Genomic DNA, 18,744 nt, shown 5'->3' on the forward strand with positions numbered 1-18,744 from the left:
TTTATAACAAAATATATTCTCAACCAATCCATGTTTGCACAGTTAAATGTTTGCATTGTTATTTATTTATGTTAATAAACTATATAGTTCAACAACTATTGAACCTTCTGGTTTCTTCAGGCATCATTATCAGTATACTTTTCAAACCGGCAGCATTATTAAATTATATATCGTAACAAATATCGAAATCGATCAATATGGAAAAAAATATCGTGATAATATATTTTGCCATATCGCCCAGCCCTAGTTTAAATAGTCAGTAGTACAATTCGTATCATTCACAGTAAGCACCGCTCCACTGTGATGTTTCCAAGCATATTTTTGCGCATGTAAAGCGGATGATTTTCTACGTCGGTATTGGAGCGTGAGTAAAGTACAAAGCCTATAATAAAGAATAGTTTAGCATCCAAATACATCGCAAATGTAAAAACATTTTGATTGTAAAGAGAGCGTTTTTTTATTCGTGTTCTGTTCTGAATATCATTCAATTTCAAGGATTTGTTGTGGAATGTTTTGAGAGTATCATCAAATAAGAATAATTCTCTCGTTTTAGTGATTTCCTAGTTATTTTTTTTATAATTCTAATCAGGTAAGGCAAGTAATATTCTCTGTGTCTTTATATAAATAAACCAAAACAAAAAAGTTTGAGCACCGCTGCTTTATGGCACGTTTTGGATTGTGGTCAGCACAGAAAACAGCGCACGATTCTTAAATGGTTTGAAAGTTATATTGAAATGCTTACAAAGGAATGGATAAGAGGAATCGACATTTTTATTTAAAAACAAGTCATCTGAAACCTGACATCAAGTAAGGTGAGGAACAACGAATTTCACACACTTGGAAAATGCTTTTTATTTGAATGAGTGAATGTGGCTCTTAAAAGAGCCATTGTTGCTGCCCTTAAAAGGACATTTGTTGCTTCATCTTCTGAGTTCCACCTGCAGAGCTTCTCGGAGGTTGCTCGGCAGAAGCTGGTTTCCCTCTGGTCTCAGGTGGACTCCGTCTCTGCACAGATGGAACAAGCCGATGTTTCTGTGGTGAATGCAGCGCATCTGCCTCTCTGCCAAGAAGCCAGACATGGCGCCGTTGATCCACCGCCGGCTTCGTTCAATGCCATAGCCAGTCCTGCCAGTCTGTCCTCTCCAATTTAGACGGGGTAAAATGCCAGAAAACACCAGCCTGGTTCTGGGAAACATTTGTAAGACTTCGGTCAGGTCACTCTTTATTTCCCGAAGAAAATCGAGGCGGTTGCGGCCCACCCGACACAAACTGTTCCCTCCCAGGTGAATAATGAGAATATCTGGAGCTGTAGCTTTGGCCCTGAGAGAGCGCAGAGCTGGAAACAGCTGCTCCCAGAGTCTGCCTCCTCTGCCGTCCCAGGTGATCTCACACTGAAGACCGAGGTTTCCGTCCAGGCGCTGCTCACAGAAGCGAGTATGCAGTGTGCGGATGATGGAACTGCCGACGATCCAAACACGTCAAGCCATCTCAAAGACGAGTGAGGGAATGTGATTTACAACCGGTATTTATGAGTGTTGCACGTTTGGTTCCTAAAGGTGTTACAGGTCCCACCCATTTCCAGATTCAATAATCGGCTCGTTCTTACATAGTAGAGCACGTTCGCACATGCGCAGTCTTCAAAAACGGTGCTTTATTTATTTATGTACCGTACAAAAACGGTACATAAATAACATTTGTATGTGTTCTAAACAAAAGACACAGGTTGTACTGAATGTCAGCTTGTTTATTTGGCTCAAGATAAGGATTTATTAAGTCCACATGTCATGCAAACAAGAAATGCTTCTAACTAGGTCGAGAGCTGTCGTTGCGAATGTTCGTTGGAGCTCTACAGCACACATCTTCTTCTCGACAGTCAAAGCGAGGTTACGTTATTGCCCATCGTGCACAGCAACCCTAAAGGCACGGGGGTGGCGGTGCCACCGGCTTGGGCCCGTCATCGCTGCTCGCAGCTTTAATTTTATTTATTTTTTATAAATTTGCAAAGATTTCAAACAAACTTCTTTCACTTTGTCATTATGGGGTATTGTTTGTAGAATTTTGAGGAATATAATGAATTTAATCCATTTTGGAATAAGGCTGTAACATAAAAATGTGGAAAAAGTGAATCTGTGAATACTTTCCAGATGCACTGTATACAGGTATCTTTGTATTAAATAAACAAAGACGAAAGTTATTAAATCATATTTTTCTTTAGGCAGCATAAATGACCAAAACACAAACACATAGATACAAAGATACAAGATACAAACACGTTCGATAAGAACACACATTTGGCAGCATTTTTTGGGAACACAATTTTTTAGGCTTAATTATTATGATGATTATAAAAATTATCTTTACATTTATAATTGTCTTTATAGTGCTTAAATTGTATGATACTAATTTTCACCTGTTGCTGCATACTGATAATTGCATGATGGCAAATGGATCCGTTGGAGACGGTTGGCTTAACAGGATGTGTAAAATGTTTTATTATTCGGTCTAAGACATTTGGCTCATTGGTTGCTTGGAGATTGACTGAAGACTACTTCTGAAGATACAGTATGGACAGGCTTGTCCACTACAGTTACAATTTAAATCATTGGTAATTAGAATACAGTTATATTCAAAAAGTATTTTAATTACTGATGAGATTACTTTGCATTTTATTGTCATTTGTTTCATTTAATATTTAGTAATTTCAGATGAAAAATATTTATACATATAAATGATCTGATAAAGTGCATTTGAACAGCGTGAAACATTTTCTTATGATGCGTTACATTCATATGAGCAGACAGAGAAGTTTAAAGAAAGTTTGAAGCAGAAGAAATAGAAATTGTCAGCTGTACACCAAGATAAAATGCTATTTCTAGCCATTTTACATGCACAAGTTACCAGACACAATCATATGTTTTTATCAAGAAAATTCACATTAGATCATAATTTCATTTTTTCTAGTAAGACCTTTGATATTAGGGCAAAAATCATATTCTTGATAATAATTTTTGCATTGTTTTCCTGTAAAAATATCTAAAAATCCTAAAAATAAGATCAATTTGATTTAGAAACAAAACTGTATAAGATATTTAGGTTTTTCAGAGAATGTATTTTTAACATGTGTATTGTGTCTTACTGTACTGGCAGAGTTTTTATAGACAAAACAAGTGAAAAAAATCTACCAGTGCTGAAGAAGTAATCCAAAGCATTTAGAGTATGTTACTGACCTTGAGTAATCTAACGGAGTATTTTACAAATGACATTTTACAGCATGTATTCTTTAATCTGTAGTGGATTAAATTTAAAAAGTAAAACACCCAACCCTGGATATGGATTTAACTTCTGGAGTCATATGGATTACTTTTATGCTCACTTGTGTGATATTTGGAGCTTAAAAAATTTGGCACCCATTCATTGTATGGACCAAATAAAGTTGAGAAATGTTTCTAAAAATCTTAATTTGTGTTCTGCAGATGAAAGTAAGTCATACACATCTGGGATGGCATGAGGGTGAGTAAATGATGAGAGCATTTTCATTTTTGGGTGAACTTTTCCTTTGAGATGGAGTCCAAAATATCTTAAAAAGAAATGAGCAACTTACCAGACGGACTCCAGGCCTTTGGCAACCCCGAGGCAGAAAGTGGCCTTGAGAGGTGCTTTGTTGAGAAAATTCTCTGGATCTCCTTTAGCAGAGTATCGGCAGGATAGCCGGGGAAGCTGAAGGATTCCTGAAAATGTCCTCTTCACTGTACAGTGACTGGGCATAGACTTCGATCCTTGCAGGCCGTGATTCACAATGTCCCATTCTCTCTGATTTAAACAGATTTAAGGAAGTAATTTAGGCTTTATCATCTCTCTAGTACAGCAAATAACAGCAGTAATACTATCCAAGTACACAGCTGAGTGAACATCTAATGTTAAGTAGTCAAATAGATACATGTCATTCTTTTAAGTTCCCTTGTTTTATTTAAAAATGTTATTAATGGAAATATCAAAGGGTCAGTCCAATGCATTAGTATTAACTATTGATAATCTATAGTAACAGTGAATCTATAATTATGTCTATAAAGAATCAACAATTACTCTATGAGGACTAATGAACCAATACATCATACAGTACGTGTGCACTGATGAACTGATTCAAACTACCTCTGATGTCCAAAAAGACTTCAATGATGAACTTCTCTTCATATCGTTGAAATGGGAGGGAGCTCTGAATATAGATGCTTAAAAACAGTGGAGTGTAGACTTCATCCAGAGTTGAAACATCAGGTGCCTAAAAGAAAAATTATCTATAATCTACAGGCAAATTGAGTTGTGTAAACCGTAATTAAAGACACATGAACCACCAGTCCATAAATAAGATAATCAGATAAAACTACAACTTACCACTAATACGGAGACGATCTGATAAGATTTAAGTACATCATCATCAATTCAAGAAAGCTGCATAATCTGGTCATTTTCAAGATGGTTGTTTTGAGAGCCTTTGTCAAGTAAATTATATAGATCCAAGGCAAATGGTTTGTGAGAACATCCTGTAATATTACCCGTGTTTTATCACAGGTTGGACGCCCCTATGAAGTCAAAAGCGTGTCCTGTCACTCTTATTCAGCAAGTTTGCCTGTGCTGACTGCAGAGCAGCTCACATGTTGTCAAGGAATGATAACCACTGAAAGATGGATACTTTGATAAAGGAGCAGCTAAGTGTAATCCTTCATATTTGGATTCAACTACAAAGTTCATGTTGTAATATCTACAAATACTGACAGTATTTCATAATTTAGCAAATTATGGTAAATTGTGGTAATATTCAACACAAAATAATAATTCTACATTCATATAAATCCATAATCATAAATCAATAAGTCAAAGTCAATAAGGACAAGGTGGAGATCAAAAGGTAAATTGGTACATTTCTTTTATAATAAAAAAATACACTTAATAATTTGCATGTAATGGCAATTTATGAGTAACTTTGAAACCGTAAAAAGCTACATGATGAACTTATGCATTTATATGTTCCTCCAGCAAATGGATTTTCAAACTTTACAGACCCAGGGACCCCCACCCAGACAATCAGCCACCCATATTTAAAAAAAAAATAAATATATACAAACAATAACATTGTTATAAATTATATACATTATTGTATAACAAGAATACATTATATAGTTCTTATCAGGTCATTAATTAATGTTCAATGTAATGTTTGAAATATCATGTAATTGCAGGGGTCCTGCCTCCAGATTATATCAAGTAGTCGCACATAATTGTGCTCATACACATGCTTGGATAAACTGAAAGTATGACTTCTTAACAGAAGATAACTTAAAAAAAAAAAAAACTGTAAAATATAAGAATTTATAAGAATATAATTGTAAAACAATTGTACTGTTTTTTTTTTGTTTGTTTGTTTTCTTTCTTTTAAATTGCCTTAATCTCCACAGATTTGGGACAATTAAAAAATGATTCTAAATCATTAAAATCACCTCAAAACAACATGGCAATGGCAAAATTTTTCAATGTACCTGACATTACCAGAAAAAAAGCTCAAAATAATATAAAAAAAAAAAACTACAACAACTGTAAATTGTCCATTAACACTTGTTCATAATGATAATTAAATTTTTGTGATCAAAGCTGTGTTTATAAATAGTCCACCATCTCATCCATATTCTTCAGACAGTTCAATCAACATCTTTAATGGCACTTTCTACTTGGTCTCCTGGAAAAACACATAAACATTTACTTAATTATCTGTTAAAAGGAGGCTTGTATCCAAAAAAAAGAAAATCTTACTGTCCAGACCAATGTATTAGCCAGGTTCAAAATAAATGTCTTCACCAATATTAGTTATTTAATTAGATAACACTAACTATTAAGTAATGTGACAGAAGCAAACATTTCTTACTGTGTTTGAGGTAGGAGAGGTAAGTGTCCCATCCTAGGGTAATTATATTCACGTAAAGGACACGGAACTTGGGAGGCAAGAAGTAGAAGTTCACCATCTGAGCTGCTGGCCAAACACACCAATCTGCCTAAAAAAGGATTTTGCAAAGCTGTATTAGAAACTCTCAGTAATGGATTTTGCATTGAGTCATTTCCAGTTGCTTGTGTTTCTCAGAGCAACCTACCTTGTAAAACTCCCAGAATTTGTCTCTGAATTCTGTTTGCGCCTCAGACAAAGTGCGGCCCTCCATTATACCCATACCTTTATTTTTCAGGGAAGAAAGAATGGGACAACTAGAACTTTATTAATTCTTTTAGAAATCCTCTATATTAAGATGTCTAACTACAGTATAATTCATGCATTTAAGTATACATTTGGCGAAAGAATTACAAAAAAAAGACATTCTTAAAATTGGAAATAAGCAGCAACATCTCACCAATAAAATACCAGGCCCCCAGTGTTGGCGAAGCGACCAGCTGATCAGTAAGCACTTTCTTGCAGACATTATTAATGCCATTGCCGACAAAGTACTTGTCGAGCCACCGGTACCAATAATGCATAAAGGGTCCCATTGAGCATCCAACTGCAAACATACAACCTGTAGGGGGCGCAATATCATGAGATTTCATCTCGCGTTATTTTCATGACAGGACATACGCATGCAACCATTAAAAAAAAAAAATTATTACATAAAAATATAAAGTTTTATGTATCCCGCTTAGGGCATATGGGTTCTAGTAGAAACACATGTTAACACTAAACCATTTTTTAATCAAACAAAACTTTTCCGCTTGTTTTCTGAAAGTCTGTTTGGTTGTCACCTGTACGGAACCAGTCACGTGTTCGGCCGGGTGTCCTGCGTATCTCGCGGGTCTGCTGGATCAAGTCGCCCACCGTCAACATTCCCCCGCAGCTCACAGTGTTCGTCACAATGAGAAATCTGCCTCTGAAAAGCGGTCTCCAATATCCCGCGATCCGTATAAGGAAATCCTTACTTTGACGAGATATCATGTTTTGGCCGTTTCAACTTCAAAAATATTCTCAGCCGAGACTCCGAACGATCATTCAATACTTGACGGCTTCATTCGCCACTTCTGTTCCTCTGCCTCGGTTTAAATGACACTAGTACATGAAAATCAAGAGCTATTTAAATACAGAGAAATACTGTTGCTAACTTAAAACGAAATTAATACATACTTAACAGTCTTTTAGAAGATGTTTCTAGATGTGTTGCGGTGTCTACAAATGGCCTATTTAAATGTTCAGCTGCAACTCTCACAAGTATTTCTAAAGCATATTTACATCTTTCGATTTCATTCAAAGAACCAAAGGGCAACCAGAACTGACGAGTGTGAACCGGTGACGAGTCACGTGTGTAATGGAGTTGCATTCACAAGCATCAAGATTGCGTCAACTTGCGCAGCTACATCAGCAGAACTCTTATCAATCTCGTCGAGGGGCGGGTTTCAAATTTCTGAGACCCCAAGCGACCGCCCAACCTGGGGCCCCATTTCGAAAAATGTAATTCATATAGCCTAAGTACATTCAAAACGTTGAAATGAAATAAAAATCGAGTTAAAGATAATTAATGCATCTTTTCCAATTTTCCCACAATGCAGTGATTAAAAAAGCAATATTTACCTACATATTTTTACAAAATACTTTTTTTCCTTCTTCTTTGAACAGGGTGTGCAAATCCAACTACTTCACTCAATAACATTTTGGAATTCAGTTGTCATTTACTTATTTAATTAAAATAACTCTGCAACAATTATTAATTGTTGTCCAGTTTATCATTTTATAATATGATACAGTATTATTATTATTACTTTGATGATTTGTTGTATATAATAGCCACAGCCACAACATTAAAACTACCTGCATAATATTGTGTAGGTCCCCTCGTGCGTCCAAAACACCGCTAACCTGCATCTCAGAACAGCATTCTGAGATTATATTCTTCTCATCACAATTGTACAGAGCAGTTATCTGAGTTACTATAGACCAGACTGGCAATTCTCTGTAGAGATCATTATACAGATGCGGTCAGGAGATTCAGTTAATGTTCACATCAATCTTCAGAATGGGGAAAATAATGTGATCTCAGTGAATTGGACCGTGGCATGATTGTTGGTGCCAGACCGGCTCGTTTGAGTATTTCTGTAACTGCTGATCTCCTGGGATTTTCAAGCACAACAATCTTGAGAATTTACTCCGAATGGTTCAAAAAACATCCAGTGAACAGAAATGCCTTGTTGATGAGAGAGGTCAACAGAGAATGGCCAGACTGGTTCGAACTGACAAAGTCTACGATAACTGCACTGTACAATTGTGGTGAGAATAATATAAATTCTGAAATCTGGGTTGGCGCTGTTTTGGCGGCATGAGGGGGACCTACACGGTGTTAGGCAGTTAGTTTAAATGTTGTGGCTGATCGGTGTATCTGTGAGTGAGAGCATGTGGGCGAAACAAGTTTGGAAGGCCTTTTATAAATTACAAACACAAATCCAAAGTCCTACTTGAAAAACTGCCCCGAACCCTGCAGATCTCTAACACAAACTGCTCTGAGAGTGCCGACAACAGCGTATTCTCATTATACCCAGAAAAACATGTGACCCCTCATGCTGTTGTTGTGGAGCTTTCCTACAGGGTGGGGGGTTCCCCAGATGTCTTGGGCCCCATACAATTGCATGGTGGGTAAAACCGCTGCTGGCCTCGCCCCGTTTTGAACAGTGGCCATCAGGCTTTTTTTTTTTTTTTTTTTATCTTGGGCTTGTACTATATACATATTTATTTTAACAATACATGTTTTGTTTGAAACTCATTGTATTTTAACTTCTAAGGACAACATGGATTTTGTGGACATTTTAGACTCTAGAAGTTAATGATTAGTAAAAATGTAGACAAGCAAGAGTTTCAAAACGCCGAGCAATTGTTTCTCTTGTCTTGACTAAAGTCCACTCCAATATATATCCAATAATCTTTGCAAAAGATTATAAACATACAAGCAGTTATAATTAAAACATACAAATTTGCTTTAATTTGGTTTAATTTTGTCTATAAAACAAAAAGGTATAAAATATAGTTACAAATATTTGAACTATATACAGTATACGTATTTGTATTATCATGTCTGTCTGACTGTATTCTACCAAACTTGTTCCAAATTGGACATTCATATTGCCAACAAAAGAAAAATAATAATATAATAAACAACAATGGTACATTTCAGAATGTTTCACATCAAATGTGTTTCATACATTCATTCAATTCCTGACACGAGTAGTGATATATCAGATTAAATGACTGATTTAGTTCAGGCAGTAACTGCTGGTTTTACTTTTCAGCCCAAGAGTACAAGCCTCCGTTTTTTCACCCTGCAAGATGAACACAGAGACAACGTTCCATGATGGACAAATCCTCAATGATAATAAATGATAGCAGACATTGAAAGTAGCTTTAAACCTCATAGATTTCAATGTAACAAACCTTATACATGCTGCACACAAGACTGAAGAGAGAACTCATCGCTTTCTGCTGAAGATCATCAGAGTGTTCCTGCAAGAACAATAGGGAGCAATGTAATTAGTAGAAAACACTTAAAAGCATTTTATTTGTAGAGAATAAATTAGCTTCCTTACTCCGTTAATGGTTATCCAAGGCACATACTGATGGGGGGGTTTCAGTGCATCTGTTTTCATTGCATTTCCATGCATTAACTTGTTGCCCAGATCTCCGTTCACACACTCCATGATTGAGGCCCATGTTATTTTAGGGTTATAGATTCCAAGACACTGAAATAAAAGGGAACAGGTTAGCATTGCACAAGGGTTCATATTTATGTCAAGTTGGTGCTTATACAGAGAGAAAAAGTAAAAACGTAAAAAACAAACAAGCATACACTGTAAAATCCAATAGCTTTCCTGACTCACATATACTAGTTAACTTTACTCCGTTATATAAAATACATACTTCTTACTAGTTGTTTTGAGTTACAGTCAATTGCATGGTGAAAAAAGCTATTTACTTATTGTTTTGAGTGAATATAACTTTGTTGAAGTTATCTTAACTTGCTTAGAGCGACTATTTGGAACTCATAAAGAAAAGAGGGTAAATGGAGATGACCACTCACAGGTTGGGCTGCTTTCAGCACATCTGTTCCCGACTCCATGCAGAAAATGACTGGAATAGCACCCTGGCCTAATTTATTAAGCAGACAGGTCTGATTGGAAAGATTACAAATAGAAGCACAATGGGATTAAAAAACAAAGTTTGCCACCTTTAGTCTATATCACCTCTATAGGCACTTTTCACATATTCTGGTTTGGAATGCAGAAGTAAATGATAGCAGGGTAAACTTGTAAAGCAGTGAATGGGAGACCACAGCAAATATAATTTTTGATTACCCGTTTACACTAACAGAAAAAGAAAAATCACAATTATGCTCTCACAACTTTCCAAAAGAATAAAAAAAAAAAAAAAATTGGGAGTGGTGGATTACAGTAGTTAGAAGCAGAGATACATTTTAGGAATTAAAACAATTGACTTCTATCTTTTCAGTAGAATATAAGCATGTGTTTGATTCTAAAGGACAAAACCAATTTAAAAACCAATGTTAAAAACAAAACAAAATATTATGTGGCCCACAAAAGGTGACATTTATTTCAAGTGTTGCCATGCAGTGTGTGCTATTAATTGATTTTAAGTGGCCAAATTAATTTGTAAAATATTTTTGGGGATATATGTAAAATGTAAAAATACATTTATTGAAAATATATTATTCTGTACTATGCTTGTTGTGATTTCTGTCTTGAAAATTCCTCCATATGAGGATTATTATTATTTATTTATTTTTTGCTTATTTTGGGTGAGGCAAGCCCCTAAATTTTAGCTCTTTTTTTTTCCAAACAGATGCCTTGTTTCTCTTGTGAGATCTAGAAGCACTGCAACTTGTATATCACGCACTCTCAGCACAGAGTACTGCAATTTTAAAAAGAATGTTATTAACTGTTCTTTTATTTCGTTCTAACTGATTACCATTTGGAAATTAGGCTGCGGAATGATGTAACCGGAACGAAAATATCTGCTCAAAACGAACCTAAAGGAAAATGTTTCCTTTTTCTTTTCCTTTTTTAAGTCACTCCCTCATCAGCTTTGTTAGAAACCTCATCGCAGCTATGGTAACCGTTTTTTAAACGAATTCCAACATACTATAATACAAAGTATGAATATGAATTCACACTAAATAATTTTAAAATTGCTAATATTAAAAAAAGATGGCTAGGTTTCTGCGCGTCACAGTCTGTGAAGAGTTCATTCAAGATGCCTTCGATATCAATCACTTCTGCTTTTAAAGTGGTCGAGTGGTGAAATCAATTGCAAAAGCGTAGGCCTACCTCAATCATGTTACCCAGACATTCATCTTCTCCATGCTGACAGATGAAGATGTACTTGCCCTGATCTTGTTTCTCCTACAACAGAAATACACACATAATGAGCAAAAGTGTTTTGACATTAATTTAACTTAGGCCTACATGAATGTGAGGAATTATTTTACCTGTGCATTTCCATAGGGAACCAGCTCAATGTTCATGATGTCTTGCAACATAATGAAAGTTGGTACGAGCTGTGTTACTAGAAATTGTCTGCATCCAGGGCACAATGATTCATAGTACAGGCTCACATTCACCAGATCAGCGTTGGGCTTTGTCACATTGAATTTCATGCATTGCTTCAGCACCTAAGAAAGCGAATGAATGGGAATTGCATTATAATACTACGTTTCATTTACTAACCGGACTTCTGCATTCTGATACCCAAGTTGCCAAATAGGTTTTTGAATAAAGGGATTTCCCCATTATCAAAGAGTGAGTTTTGATTTGATAAAGACTACTTACCCCACACTCTGCCGCAATCTCCTCAGAGTCGCACCACTGTGAAGGTGGATATTTACAGGAGAATACAAATCTGCCGTGCGCTTGATTTAGCGAAGTAAAAGCGGCGAATAACAGCACAAACACTTTGAAACAGAACATGATCTCTGATGGACTGCTTGCCGTGAACTGTGAATGGAAATGTGCACGGCCGACAACTTAAATTTTCTGCCTCCTACATATATCTATGGTGCGATATTTTGATTGGTGTAAAAGTCACATGACGTCATTTAAATCTGGCAAAACTAGGAAATCTAATGACAACATCAGCAGTACACTGTAAATTCTATCACGGGTTTGGACAATTATTTCCTTATCACGAGGAAGATAGCACTGAAAACAAGCATAAAAACAAAGTCTATCAATCGACTAACATAACTTGTTTTTAAAGAAATAATAAGGGGTGTTTTGATGAAAAATAAATAATAATATATAAATAAATACAAATTGGCGAGGTGGCCTTTAATCCCACACCTGGGTGTTATGGATATAGGGAAAATAGTTATAGTGCAAAATCTATCAGTTAATTGAGACAGCAGGATGCTTTTTTTTTTTTTTTTTTAGGGCAATGCTTATTCAAAATAACCACTTCAGAAAAGGGTTAACTAATTCCTGTTCATTTCAATCACATATCAAGTATTCTATAAACAAATTAATCTCTACTGTGATTGGATCAGTCAATGTGAGCCCTGTTTAAACATTCTTCATAAATGTATTCCCCCACTTAAGAAATACATTGTGTTTTAAGGAGCCACCCCACCACCACCAAATGTTGTAAAACAAGTAGGCCTACTTTGTCGATTTAGTTTCAAATATTATAATCAAACTTTAGACATCTCATGAATCAGGACATGTTTTTACAGTGCATAGTGACAAACAGGTGTTTACGAAGGTGCTGTGGCTTTTGTTGCTTTTTAGTGTTTTGAGAGAAAATAAAATCAAATATACCTTTTACCCCAGGGGCCTTTAACCCCATGCAGATACCCTATTTTAATACAAAACCTATGTACAAAAAATGCATTTAGGATTTTTGCATGATCCATTTAGGATAATGCAGTATAATTATAATTACTAGACTAGCCTTAAGCCTAAAATAAAACTTGTATTTTATTATTATTAATGAAAACACCCAACAATGTCCCTCAAGTGTTATTTTGTCGTTTGTTTTAACTTTGCTCACTAATGTCCCCAAATTATAGCTAAGTATACACACACAGACACAAACAATGCTACTAGGGGGGTTGATTTCAAACCATCACCAAAAATGCATGATTTCTGTTCCTTTCTTAATGGCTGACTAGACTGAACACGAACTGTCACATGACATCTGACACAGAGTCAGCAAACATCTAAACTGTTCTTCTGTGAATCCATAGTGTACAAATAATTTTTTTATATCATATTTTTACTTCGAAACTACAGTATATGTCACTGTTCCCACCCCCAAGTAAATGGCAGATGCCCAACCAAGAATAAACATTAATTAAGTCTTTGTCAAGAGACAACAGACTCTTCGAACTGGGCTGCAGTAGTGTATTGCCGTTTCAGCATGACTCTTCCTACTGTAATAGCAACAGTTGTTCATAGACAAGTGCAATAGACTGAATATCATTTTATTGTCTTAAAAATAATTTTCATCTACCTATTAAAGAGCCGTACCTCCATAATGCTTGTGTACCTGTTGGAGAGACAAACACTGACACAAACTGTTCACTGAAAAATCTGCACCAAAAAACAGATTGGAGGGAAAAGATAAAAAGTAAAGGAAATAGATGTACATAAAGATTGTGCACACACGTCCAGTAGAATAGTACTGGGTAACAAATGGTGCTCCCCCTCCTCTGTGTCCAATGGCACTTTGGTGTGCATTAGCTTCATTCACTCAAGGGAAACAAGCTAGGAAGAATTTTGTATGGCCAGATGGAAGGGCGAATTGATCATTGAAAATTACCAGAGGCGTATAGATCAGGCTGATGCTATGTATAAAAATGAAATCAAGAGGCATGTAGAACTTTCAACGTTCTTATGCAATCTATTTTTAACATTTAAATGTTTAACATAATGAGACATTAGTGATCATGTCATTACCCCTATGGATGGAAATATAATTGTCATGCTGTGCAGTTTATAATAATGTGAATATACTCATTTAGTAATATCTGGTCATCGCTTTAAGGAAGGAGGAAGCAAAAAAGGAGTCAAAGATAACCTACTGCTAATTCTAAAAATGTCTGACATACAGAGGGAAATTAGATAGAAACCAGTCTATAATCTTAATTTCCTTCTGTACTCTTATTACTCAACATAACTTGTAACTTAGCCAAAATGTCTGCTATGGAAAATATGGGATAAATGAATGAAGGTAATTTGCTCTGGGTAACATTTAACAAATGCATTTTAAAGACAATGTAACAGACATCGTGAAACTTTTTTCCATTCTGAAAAAAGAAGAAAAAACAGACATTTGGAGGTGAGGGAGCACTGTTTGAAACAGACAGAAAACAACATTTTCAAGTTTAAAATAACAGAGGCACAATAAAAGGACAAGTAGCCCTGTCTGTACAGATACCTTGAAGGAACAGACCGAGTGCGTCTGAAAATTCCTCCTCTATTTGGTTAATTAGATGCTGTAAACATGAATGGAAGAGAGATATTCAAGCTAGCTTATCTTTGAATGTGTAAGGTCATTACTTACAATGAGAAACATAAAACATTAACATACAATTATAGCCTCTCTTTAAAAAGGAATATTAGGAGGGAAACAAAAAAAAAAACATTATAACACTACCATTGTTTCATTTCAGACCTGTAAAATGTGTACTTAAACATATATGTTGCTCATAAAGGCTGTCAAGCTTCATTAATTGTCTCCAACAACGCATCATAACATGCTTATATAGTGCATTTAGAGGATTCCACTCCACTGCTTAATATCTCACACACAAGCTCTTCACATCCAGTACTCTGGCTCATTCTCTGTGTATCTAATGACCCACATCAGTCAGTCAGAACATTCAAGGAATCATAACCAGTGTCTCTGTACTGAGAGCTACCTTCTCACGCTCTACTCCACAGCATCTCTGCAAAACATCTTGATCACATCGATAGGACAAAACCCAAACCAAACATTATACTAACAGACACACTTATGAAACATAAAAACATTGCCTCACTTTTTGACTGTAGTGGATTCATAATAAAACTTAATCAATCTCAAAGGAGGATGTCAAAATCTAACAAGTATTATACTAAATAAAGATTAGTTTTCAAAGTAATTTTTACAAGGCTGTACTGAAGTCTTAATTTCAACTGATATATTACACTGCATCAGTCTTTACAAGCTAGCCAGACTATTTTTATTGGTTAAAATAAAGCCAGAATAACACTTTAACACCTGTAAATTTATTTAAAATGGACAAAATTACTCCTGTGTTTGAAAAGTTTTTTTTATGAACCGACATCCTCAAAAGAGCATATTGGTTGTTTAAGACCAAACCTTGTGAAAAAGCTTAAACGCTAATGTTTAACATTTCAAATAAGGGCTTTTCGATCAAACAATCTGTTAAATTTTACAATGTTTTCTCGAAAGTTTAATGAGATGTTCCTCCTTTTGTTATTAAAAATATGTATAATTGTGCTTCGAGAGAATTCCATATCATTTACAATTTTCTAGACTTAAAAAAAATATTTTAGTGTATTTTTAAGATTTACACATTTAAATTTCATAACAAAATTCCATCAAAATGAATTTTGTAATTTTTTAACAAATTCAAATGAATAAAATGTAAAATATTTAGTTTTTTTACTCAATTCAATTTTATGGAATTTTGTTATGAAATGTAGGTGTATAAATAATTTTTTTTTATTAACATGGTTTTGAAGGCTTCACGGAATACCAATTCAAACCAGTGTGATTATCTGATTAATAAAATCTATTGAAGTAAAGCATGCTGTACCAATCACAAGAAAGCTGCTCCTAGACACAGGGGTAGAAGGCACTTTTAAAACCAAGTCAATGAAAATCACTAAACTTTATGCATTTCCATGCATTGCAATTTTCAGGCAAGTCCTGGCCAAGAGCTGTGCAAACTCCAACAATGTCACATGAATTCACCAATTCTTACTATGTCATCATAAAATTTGCCATTAGCTTCATCCTAATTCAAAGGATATGATCACTTTCTAAAAATGTGCTTAATTGTCCAGCCAATTTGTGTAAAGATGTACAGACCAGTCAAACCACAAGGGGGAGTGCAGCTACAAAATACCAAACAAACCAAAGGACTCCTTTACCACAAGTATTTGTGTCCAATTTCACCTTATTTCAAAGAGGGTAATTATTGAGGGGTCTGTTGTGATTGTTTTTGCTTGTACCTTTTAAATAACCAGCATTGTCCAACAAAATCATTTTAAGTGAGTGGAGCTTAGAGTAAGTTGCTGTGCGTGCCATTGCTTTGCCTGCGTCACACTGTCTCTCTGTTCTGGATCGTAAAGGTTCTCTATAGTTATGCATAATTCTCACATTGCAAAAGTAAAAAAAAGCATCAATATCTACTACAATACTAGCTCACAGAGACCATTAAAGACCCCATGAAATCAAATGAAGAATATAGTGGCTTTTAGTCCATGTCTTTTAGCTTTGAAGTTATATATATATAGTGTACACTTTAAAGTTGACAAAATTAATCTTTAACATTTGCATATTTAAAATAAACTTGTCTTTCTCTTCCGGGAAAATGGGCCAAAAATGTTGATGACTCATTTTGCACAACAGATTTCAGTCCAATTAAATAATCTCCCCATCACCACCTGAAAATGACTATCAAGAAGCAAATTCTACTTAAAGGAATAGTTCATCCAAAAATGAAAATTCTCTCATAATTCATTATTTCATTTATGCATTCCAGATGTGTATGAATTTCTTTTTTCTACATAACACAAATGAAAATTTTTCGAAGAATATCTCAGCTCTGTTGGTCCTCACTTTGGAAGTGAATGAGTACCAACATTTTGAAGATCCAGAAGTACATAAAAATAATCCATATGACTCCAGTGGTTAAATTCATATCTTCAGAAGAGATATGATAGGTGTGGGTAAGAAACCGATCAATACTTAAGTCCTTTTTTACTATAATTCTCCACTTATCCCTTCACTCTTTATCTTGTGTTTTTGGCTCTTTGCGCACATCACCACCTACTGGACATGGAGGAGAATTATAGAAAAAAACACTTAAATATTGATCTTCTTCTCTCCCACACCTATTATATCACTTCAGAAGATATAGATTTAACAACTGGAATCATATAGACTATTTTTATACAGCCTTTAAATGCTATTTTGAGCTTTACATTTTTGGCAACCATTCACTTGCATACTTTAGACCTACAGAGCTGATTTTTTGGAGGATGAGTAACTAATGAGATACATTTTATTTTTGGGAGAACTATCCCTTTATGTCTATTGGCTATTTAAAATAAAATGGATAAGGCCTATAATATTTACCACCCAAATTTCCTGTTTCAATAGGAAATATGTCAACACAGGAGAGAAAACTGTGCTCGTCAAGTGATTTCATGGGGTCTTTATGATCTCAGACTCAAATGTTTTATAAAAAGGTTAACGCCTATTTGCTCGGATCATGACAACTACCTTTTAAGAAAGAGGCAGATTTGAAGCTATCAGGCCTGAAGTTTACAACCACCACTTTTTGATAAAAAAAAAAAATTCACATGTTTGCTTTACATCTTCTTTAGGACTACTTGTATAAAAAGGAATCTATTCATACAACTGGCAAAAGCAAACTACCAAACATTATACAAATAAGACGATAACTGACAGCAGTGACATAACAGCTAAAATAATGATTTTAAGCAGCTGCAAATTTCAGTTAATTCCTCATTTAATCCCTGGCCTGTGTTCTAATATAAAATTGGCGAGAAGTTGCCTGGGTCATATCAGGACTATGGCACTAGTTCAAGCTTTCCTGTAATCATTGGACACTTTCACTCTAAGAGTCAGGATCTCTGGGCTTTAACATGGCAAACAACTGCAATGTATGCAACCTCTTTGAGACGTATGTTTTGAAAATAATACAGAGTGCTGAATCTGTGATCTTACCACAATTACTGCAGCTGCTTTTGACTGATACAGAAAACTATGGGCTTACAAAAAGCCATACATTTACTTGAAATAATATACTGTGCTTATCTGTTTTCTATGATAAACATTAATGTTCAGTGTTAGTATAGTTTGCTCCGTATAATGTGCTTGGTCATGCTTTATATGCGTCTCCTCAGACTTCTCGTGTCATGGTGCTCATCTAGGCTGCTGTGCGAGGACCGGGTAGGCCAGGGTTACATTCAGTGAGTCATTGTGCTGGACCAGGGAGATGTGTTTGTAGTGCAGGACCAAGTCTTTCAAGGAACCGTAAAGGTTGTAGGGCTCAGCAAATCCAAAACCTGTTGCCGTCTTGTATATGACACAATGCTTGATCTCTCCATCCACACTTTTGAAAATAAAGACAAAATAGAAGGCAAGGGCATGTTATGCAATCCTGTGCAAAGGATGTGTAGGCTGCAGACAAACATGATGTTGGATGTGGTGATGGTGCATGTGACAGTGTATCAGTAACTCACACAACAGAGCAGGCGAAGGAGCCCTTCTGGGTCTGGCTCTCTCTAATGAGGAAGGTGCCGTCTCGTTTGCCTCTCAGAAGATCCTCTGCCTGTGTGCGTTTAATGTCCCTAATGTACCAGGCACACTCGATGTGATGTGCTTGATCGTCATCATCATCCAACAGAGAGTAGAAGCTGTAAGGTCATAAGTGGAATAATAACTGTGTCGTACTGCATCCGCTT

The 18,744-nt window shown here is 35.5% G+C and overlaps 3 protein-coding genes and 1 long non-coding RNA gene across 9 annotated transcripts in view; all 4 read right to left on the reverse strand.

Moving 5' to 3' along the window:
• Positions 1-3,651: 3,651 nt before the first annotated feature.
• Positions 3,652-4,501, reverse strand: LOC127644773 (uncharacterized). Its single transcript, XR_007970706.1, has 3 exons — positions 4,390-4,501; positions 4,150-4,276; positions 3,652-3,810 (listed from the first exon to the last, which is right to left on the reverse strand). It is a non-coding gene; the product is annotated as an uncharacterized LOC127644773 (long non-coding RNA).
• Positions 4,502-4,961: 460 nt separating this feature from the next.
• mpv17l2 (MPV17 mitochondrial inner membrane protein like 2) lies at positions 4,962-7,329 on the reverse strand. 3 transcript variants are annotated; one of them, XM_052129078.1, is made up of 6 exons: positions 7,151-7,329; positions 6,775-7,075; positions 6,390-6,551; positions 6,138-6,214; positions 5,915-6,041; positions 4,962-5,728 (listed from the first exon to the last, which is right to left on the reverse strand). In XM_052129078.1, exons 2-6 carry the CDS (start codon positions 6,962-6,964, stop codon positions 5,691-5,693), a joined length of 594 nt encoding a protein of 197 aa, XP_051985038.1. In that variant the 5' UTR covers positions 6,965-7,075; positions 7,151-7,329; the 3' UTR covers positions 4,962-5,690. The 3 variants fall into 3 exon arrangements, with proteins under 3 accessions (XP_051985038.1, XP_051985039.1, XP_051985037.1); XM_052129079.1 differs by having other exon boundaries at positions 7,256-7,297; XM_052129077.1 differs by having other exon boundaries at positions 6,775-7,329.
• Positions 7,330-8,967: 1,638 nt separating this feature from the next.
• Positions 8,968-12,058, reverse strand: ifi30a (IFI30 lysosomal thiol reductase a). Its single transcript, XM_052128941.1, has 7 exons — positions 11,851-12,058; positions 11,511-11,693; positions 11,350-11,424; positions 10,086-10,175; positions 9,595-9,747; positions 9,443-9,511; positions 8,968-9,330 (listed from the first exon to the last, which is right to left on the reverse strand). Exons 1-7 carry the CDS (start codon positions 11,986-11,988, stop codon positions 9,265-9,267), a joined length of 774 nt encoding a protein of 257 aa, XP_051984901.1. The 5' UTR covers positions 11,989-12,058; the 3' UTR covers positions 8,968-9,264.
• Positions 12,059-13,086: 1,028 nt separating this feature from the next.
• Positions 13,087-18,744, reverse strand: part of LOC127644981 (phosphatidylinositol 3-kinase regulatory subunit beta-like) — a 42,656-nt gene continuing 36,998 nt past the window's right edge. For 3 of the 4 annotated variants that reach the window (XM_052128455.1, XM_052128453.1, XM_052128454.1), the window contains 2 exons: positions 18,523-18,696; positions 13,087-18,392 (listed from right to left, as the gene is read on the reverse strand). In XM_052128455.1, coding sequence (XP_051984415.1) covers positions 18,203-18,392; positions 18,523-18,696 — 364 coding nt within the window. In that variant the 3' untranslated portion in view covers positions 13,087-18,202. The remainder of the gene's footprint in view (positions 18,393-18,522; positions 18,697-18,744) is intronic. The other variant, XM_052128456.1, reaches the window with a different exon arrangement.

The sequence above is a fragment of the Xyrauchen texanus genome, chromosome 6 (genome assembly GCF_025860055.1).
Source record: "Xyrauchen texanus isolate HMW12.3.18 chromosome 6, RBS_HiC_50CHRs, whole genome shotgun sequence".
NCBI lineage: Eukaryota > Metazoa > Chordata > Actinopteri > Cypriniformes > Catostomidae > Xyrauchen > Xyrauchen texanus.

Bases quoted from the DNA above. Each gene is read 5' to 3' on its own strand.
- mpv17l2 (XM_052129078.1), bottom strand. From the start codon at position 6,964: ATGATATCTCGTCAAAGTAAGGATTTCCTTATACGGATCGCGGGATAT. The intron at 6,552-6,774 runs GTGACAACCAAA...CGCCCCCTACAG, and splicing joins ACGTGACTGGTTCCGTACAG to GTTGTATGTTTGCAGTTGGA. The intron at 6,042-6,137 runs GTAGGTTGCTCT...ATCCTTTTTTAG, and splicing joins AATTCTGGGAGTTTTACAAG to GCAGATTGGTGTGTTTGGCC.
- ifi30a (XM_052128941.1), bottom strand. From the start codon at position 11,988: ATGTTCTGTTTCAAAGTGTTTGTGCTGTTATTCGCCGCTTTTACTTCG. The intron at 11,694-11,850 runs GTAAGTAGTCTT...TCGCTTTCTTAG, and splicing joins AGATTGCGGCAGAGTGTGGG to GTGCTGAAGCAATGCATGAA. The intron at 9,512-9,594 runs GTAAGGAAGCTA...TTGTTCTTGCAG, and splicing joins CTTGGATAACCATTAACGGA to GAACACTCTGATGATCTTCA.